The 7056-nt window shown below is 49.9% G+C and overlaps 1 protein-coding gene across 1 annotated transcript; it reads right to left on the bottom strand.

Annotated features, from left to right (window-relative positions):
- Positions 1–4392: 4392 nt before the first annotated feature.
- HSPA2 (heat shock protein family A (Hsp70) member 2) lies at positions 4393–6762 on the bottom strand. Its single transcript, XM_066321645.1, has one exon. The coding sequence runs from the start codon at positions 6675–6677 to the stop codon at positions 4773–4775; it is 1905 nt and encodes a 634-aa protein (XP_066177742.1). The 5' UTR covers positions 6678–6762; the 3' UTR covers positions 4393–4772.
- Between the last annotated feature and the right edge of the window lie 294 nt (positions 6763–7056).

Here is a 7056-nt window from a genome sequence, read left to right as displayed (position 1 = left end):
ACAGGTGCTTACCCAGGTATGGGCAAGAACAACCTCATGCTGTTGGTCCAGGATGCAACAAATCTGTCAACTTTTGAAGAGGCCAACACACAAAAAACTATTCCTGAACGGTGAGAGAGAATATCTTCAGCAATGGAAAAGGGGCAAAAATTTCCAGTACTCTTCATTTTCTTTAAGACTACAAAAAAAGTGTTGGCTCTTAGAGGGAAATTTCTTCCCTCTCTGAAATTCCTGGCTGGTGCTGTTATTGGGATGACAAGGGGAACCAGCCTGTCTCTGTCTCCACCCTCTTGATGCAGGAGAGAGTAAAGGCAAATGGGTCATGCAGGGGTGGATCAGGGGGTTTTAATACTGCTGCTTCATATGTGGAAGTGAAATATGTTGTTGCATCTGGAAATGCTGGCCTGCCCAACTCTATAATCACCACACTGCTGCAAGCAAAATCTGCTCTAGAGGCAGGTCTGTGCTACAGGCTTCTGTCTGCATAAATATGTGGAAGAGAGCAGGAGAGAGATGTGATACCTGACCTACATAGGTGTGCTAAAGAAGCTTTACTAGCATAACTTGTTTCACTATGGGGTAAGGAGAGGTGATAACTTTCCTGTGATGAACAACTACAGAACATAATTTTGCTGTAATTTTGCTGCTGTCAGAGCATCCACATGCTTTACTGGTTTAACATCCCAGGACTCCAGTGTGCCAAGGTGCAGTCTACCTGACGTAGCAGAGATCAGACCACCGAGTGCCTCCTGAAGGAAAATAGTAAGGGAAACTCATGCCAGGCACAGGGCCAAGGAGGAGAAATGAGGAACACCTTTGAGACAGGTCGAGTTTGAAATGCTATTAACTTGCATTGCACTGACAAGACTGGAAAAAAAAGGAAGTTTAGGTATGCATGCTGGGTGCAAGCCCATGTTTTTTAATGTGACGCCTTGCATTTAATGTGAGTGCCAAGACTGGAAATGTGAATTTCCTGAATATTTTTTCTCTTTCTTCCTGTTCCTCATATGTATCTGCAGGAGTGGCTCACAGTAAGGAAGACAAAATTTATGGTGCAGTCCTGAGATCCTTCATCTCCTACCTTGGCTGCACCCCACAGAGCCCCAAACCTTCAAGGGAGAACCTAAATGACAGGCAGCTCCCAAGAGAAATGCTACCCAGCCTGCAGGGCTCCACGCAGTGCCTCCCGAGAGATAAAAGGCAGGCTGCTGGGATGGATTCATTCCTGCCTTTCAGATGGTATCACAAGGGACGAGCAGGGCTGCAGCCTGTCTGCAAGTCCTGTGTGCACAACTTCAAACAGACGCTCCGGTGGCGGCGGGGCCGGGCTGACTCACCCGGCGGGGTGGACACAGCCTGTCCGAGCACGCCCCAGCTCCCAGTGGGTTGCCCTCAGACACCTCTCCTGTCCTCAGCTCCCTGCGAGGGCTCTCACACGGCACGGTATTTTAGTAATGCTTTCGGCTTTGTCTTTTCTTGGCTCTTCCCCTCTCCCCTGCAAAGCGACGGTGGGGAATCGCAGGGTGACCTGCGCCGCACGCAGGAGCCATGGCTTTGCTTTAGGGGTTTAATTTGGGTGATTAAATTCGCCACTATTAATGCCACGGGTGTTCCTCTGTTTGAAATAATACCATCCAAACTCAATCAGAAAATATATGTGGAGCCATCAAAAGTTAATAGAGGAGTTGCACAAGTGCTAGGAAGTTACAAGCACTTTATGTTCTCCCTTATGGGCCTTGTCTCTCTTGCACAGCCTTTTTGCAGCGTGGCAAAGTTCAGAAACCCAGGATTTTGACAGGAGCAGCTGGCTTTCCTGTGAGTCAGGATGGATGTGGACAGGATGAGAGACGCTGAGCACAAAAGCAATGAAACTGCAGATTTTAGACAAGATTACTTTTCCTGGCTTCGCCAAGTTCATTTGAAATGTGCAACTGTTCCCCAGAAGGACATGTACACACCAAATGCACCTATTTGCAAATGAGGAGCAGCATTTGGGAAATTGATTTTATTTCTTCAAGTAGCTGGGGAGGGGAGAATAGAGACCCACTGGAGTCAGTGGGAAGTTTCCACTAACAGGATCAGAGTTCACTCTACAGTTAGTACAACATACTGAAAACTGACTTGAAGTTATTCTTTGTTTTATAAACTAAGTGAATGAATGCAAGGAATCTAGCGCTGAGCTCTTCAAGTTTTCTGCCTCTTGCATTCTAGGGGCTAGTTCACATATTTGAAAGGCTACTTTGTGCCTCGAGACTACAAATCTTTTCCCAAGCATGTAAGTCAGCATAGGTTTCCAGTCCTTTACATACCCCACCCACAGCCTTAAACACCTCTTTTGTAGGAAAAAAAACCTCAACTCTCCCAAAGTTAGCCTGTTGTCCTCAGCCACCTTAACCATCTAGATGGGGACTCCACATCTCTGGTCTCTTTTCCCTGACTGCCTCACTGCTGGAACAGGCACAGAGCAGCAATGGCTGAGGTGAGGGGAAGGACAGACAACAGCACAGGCGTGTGACAGACTGTCTGCTGTGTGCATTTAGCTACATTAGCTCTGCAAGACACTTAAAAAATTGTGTTTAATAACTGGGAAGCGACGCTGAGGAATGCAAACCAAGGGCTGAAAAGTAAAGGAAACTATGTGGCAAGGGCAATTACCAGTTGGTTAATAGAAAGAAATAGTTCAGCCTGCATTTACAATGAAAATGAGTGCTACCTATTCCTTTCTGTCATCCCATAGTAGTGGGATTTTGGTTGAGTTTATCTGACAAAGTATTACAGTTTGCAGCAACAACTTTTCAATTAAGATAATCTAGTGACATACATAAATATATTTACCTATTAATTCCTAGGGGAAAATTAAAATTCACAGTATCTTCTCATTCCTATGGGCCCTCTCTGTGTAACAGCCTGGAAACCAAGAGGCAGTGTACCTGGAAACAGCCAGGAAAATGCCACGTACCTGAACACCAAGAGCCTGATTGCTGCATTTGGAGATCTCACTGAAGCCCTCAGCAGGTGCTGAAGTTGCTGCAATCGACTTCTCCAGTCTCACTGTGATGGCACTGACATTTACCTGCAAACTGCTTGATAAACCTGAAGTGGTTTTGAGTAATTTGCAACAACAGCTATCAAATAAGCTTTTTACAAGCCTCACATTCCCCCCTGTGATGACTGTAACCCTCTTCTGTAGCCAGAGAAGAGAAACCCACAGTTAGTGAGTGCCCTGGAAAGCTGAGAGAAATCCATGTAGTAAACCAGTGTTGCATCTCTGCTGGTTATTAAATACTGAACAACCTTATTGTTGTCTCCCTTCTTGACACAAAAAAATCTTTTAATTTTTTTATTTTTTTTTTTTAATATACATCACTTAAAAGCTTAAGGAATCAGAGTCCTAGAAGTTGTTTGCAGCAGGGAGAGCTGGCAGGGCAGCACCCGCCACGGTTCCCAGGACACCAACGCTGCCGACATCCAAACAAGCAACAAACCAGAACACGGCAGCCGATTCCCTTCAGCTGCCCACTGCTCTGCAGTTTTTTCCCTTAAAGGACAAGCCAGTCCAAAATGTGCGTGCCATCAGGCTGCTGCCGGAGAGCTCATTAACTCACAGCGCCTCGGACTCCCAACACTGCCTGCCAGAGTTTCTTTGCTTTCTTATACAAATGAAGAGCTCTGCAGACAGTTTGCAGCAAAGCTAGACAAGTTTAACTACTAGAGATTTTGCCTATTCTATTAAGTTCAGCATACCAGCTCCTTACTCAGCACTCCCAGCTCTGGGGGTGTCCTTGCCAGCTCTACTTTTGATTGTCTGAAGAGGAGAAAAACACACAGTAAAGAAATGAAAGTTCAGCATGCACACAAGCAACCCAAGAATAACTCAGCACTTTACAGCTGCCCACAAACCGGTCTCTATTTTATCGAGCCCCACCACCTGCCAAGCAGGACTATTTCTGTTGTCCTCATTTCCCCGCTGTTCTCTCCCAGCCACAAGCACACGATGCATTCCCAAGCTGGGAACTGCAGCCCTGGACACCGGTTGCGAGTAAGGGAAGATCCTGCCCCAAAACAGCACCGGCACACAACTCCGGGGAATTTTTCCCTGCTGTGAAAATCCCGGGAGCTACACTCCCACTGCCCATGCCATGAGGCTGGGGAGCTGCAACACCAGGACACCCCCTCCCCAGCACCCATCCCAAGCTGGGTTCCCATCAGGAAGCCCCTATGCTCTCTCTCCCCCTGTCACTCTAGGGGAGCATCAGCCACCCCTCCGGAGCCCAACACCCCCCTGCTCCACTGCTGTCACCACCCAGAGCCACAGACACCACCAGAAAGGTCTTCCTCACTGCCCCCCCCCCCCCACTATTGCCCCTTCAGAGAGAAAAGAAAGAGGATAGATTTATGCTTTTAATACATTTTATTAATTAACAAAATTTCCAGAAACCAAATTTGGCAAATTTTTTTTGTCTTCTGTAAAGTTTTTCATGCATAACTTGAAATTTGTCAACTGCAACAGTCAAGTGGTTACTTTAGAAGAGACAGAGACAAACATCCAGAATACAAACAGCTGTATCTGAATTAACAACATTTGTCTATTACTAACCTTATAAAGCAGGACGTGCCTTCCCTCTTATCAAAACCAAGCTGACAGATCTGCCTTTATACACACCCAACAGAATAAACTCTGTTATCGGCAAGGACGTTTTCCTTAAACGTTAGAAAAAACAAAGCAAAGAATGGAGTGACTGTCCATAAACCAGTCTATACTTCAGTTCTCTTTAATCTACTTCTTCGATGGTGGGGCCGCCGGAGCCGCCCGCCCCAGCCCCTCCATCTCCCCGGTACAATTTTGTGACAATCGGGTTGCAGAGTTTCTCCAGCTCTTTCTGCTTGTGCTCGTACTCTTCCTTCTCAGCCATCTGGTTGCGGTCGAGCCAAGAGACCACCTCCTTGCACTTGTCGAGCACTCTCTGCTTGTCCTGGTCACTGATCTTTCCCTTCAGTTTATCGTCCTCCACTGTCTGCTTCATGTTGTAAGTGTAGGACTCGAGGGAGTTCTTGGCTGCCACCCGATCCCGGTTAGCTTCGTCCTCTGCTTTGTACTTCTCTGCTTCTTGCACCATACGGTCAATGTCGTCCTTGCTGAGGCGACCCTTGTCGTTGGTGATGGTGATCTTGTTCTCCTTACCCGTGCTCTTGTCCACGGCACTGACATTCAGGATACCATTGGCATCGATGTCAAAAGTGACCTCGATCTGGGGGACTCCCCTGGGCGCTGGGGGGATGCCTGTTAGGTCAAACTTGCCCAGCAAGTTGTTATCCCTTGTCATAGCCCTCTCACCTTCGTACACCTGGACCAGGACACTGCTCTGGTTGTCTGAGTAGGTGGTGAAGGTCTGAGTTTGTTTGGTGGGGATGGTGGTGTTGCGCTTGATGAGAGCGGTCATCACTCCTCCAGCCGTCTCGATGCCCAGGGACAGAGGGGTGACATCCAACAGCAGCAGATCCTGCACATTCTCAGACTTGTCTCCCATGAGGATAGCTGCTTGTACAGCAGCGCCGTAAGCCACGGCCTCATCGGGGTTGATGCTCTTGTTGAGCTCTTTGCCATTGAAGAAATCCTGTAGCAGCTTCTGGATCTTGGGGATCCGGGTAGAGCCACCCACCAGCACGATCTCCTGGATCTGGCCCTTGTCGAGCTTGGCATCACGAAGAGCCTTCTCCACTGGCTCCAGGGTGCCACGGAAGAGGTCAGCATTGAGCTCCTCAAAACGGGCACGAGTAATAGAAGTGTAGAAGTCAATGCCCTCAAAGAGAGAATCAATCTCAATGCTGGCCTGCGTGGAGGAGCTGAGGGTGCGCTTTGCCCTCTCACAAGCTGTGCGCAGCCGCCTCACCGCTCGCTTGTTACCGGCAATGTCACGCTTGTGCTTGCGCTTGAATTCTTCCACAAAGTGGTTCACCATGCGGTTGTCAAAGTCCTCCCCACCCAGATGGGTGTCACCAGCAGTGGACTTTACCTCAAAAATCCCATCCTCAATGGTAAGGATAGAGACATCGAAAGTGCCCCCTCCCAAGTCAAAGATGAGCACATTCTTCTCTCCAGCCCGGGTTCCTTTCTTGTCCAGGCCATAAGCAATAGCAGCTGCAGTGGGCTCGTTGATGATTCGCATCACATTGAGGCCAGTGATGGTGCCGGCATCCTTGGTGGCCTGGCGCTGGGAGTCATTGAAGTACGCTGGCACCGTGATGACAGCATTCTGCACCTTGCACCCTAGATAGGCCTCAGCAATCTCCTTCATCTTGGTGAGCACCATGGAGCTGATCTCCTCCGGGAAGAAGGTCTTCATCTCCCCCTTGTACTCCACCTGCACCTTGGGCTTGCCACCCTCATTCACCACACGGAAAGGCCAATGCTTCATGTCTGACTGCACCGTGGGGTCGTCATACTTGCGGCCGATGAGGCGCTTGGCATCAAAGATGGTGTTGGTGGGATTCATTGCTACCTGGTTCTTGGCAGCATCCCCGATGAGCCGCTCCGTATCGGTGAACGCCACATAGCTGGGTGTGGTGCGGTTACCCTGGTCATTGGCGATGATCTCCACCTTGCCATGCTGGAAGACACCCACGCAGGAGTACGTGGTGCCCAGGTCGATGCCGATCGCCGGCCCTTTGGCAGACATGGTGACGGCTGTCTGAGCTGCTGTTCGCCCGTGTCCACCCTGCCCGCTCCCGCTGCCGCCGCGGCGCGATATACTCAGCTCGCACCGCCGCCGCCCGTTTTATACCCGCCGCTGCCGCTTCTGGAACCTGCCAGAACCCTGACGGCCAATCCGGACGCCCCTGGAACAGTCGTTGGGCCAATCGCCCCCGCGAGCCACCCGAGAGTGCCCGCCCCCAAAACTCTGACCAATCAGAACCGCGAGCGCCTACCCGCCAGCCCGCCCCCCCGGGGGCCGCGATTCTTCCGGGTTTTTCTCGTGCGCCATCACGCTCAGCCAATCCGTGCTGGTGCTGTGCGCTCGCCCCGCCCCCGCCGCGAACTCAGCGAGAAAGTTCCAG

Source organism: Sylvia atricapilla, chromosome 6, assembly GCF_009819655.1.
Source record: "Sylvia atricapilla isolate bSylAtr1 chromosome 6, bSylAtr1.pri, whole genome shotgun sequence".
In the NCBI taxonomy this organism is placed as follows: domain Eukaryota; kingdom Metazoa; phylum Chordata; class Aves; order Passeriformes; family Sylviidae; genus Sylvia; species Sylvia atricapilla.
Note: the sequence above shows the minus strand (reverse complement) of the source record. Positions and strands in the feature narration are given on the sequence as shown.

Coding starts and splice junctions, on each gene's coding strand:
- HSPA2 (XM_066321645.1), bottom strand. CDS start 6,677: ATGTCTGCCAAAGGGCCGGCGATCGGCATCGACCTGGGCACCACGTAC.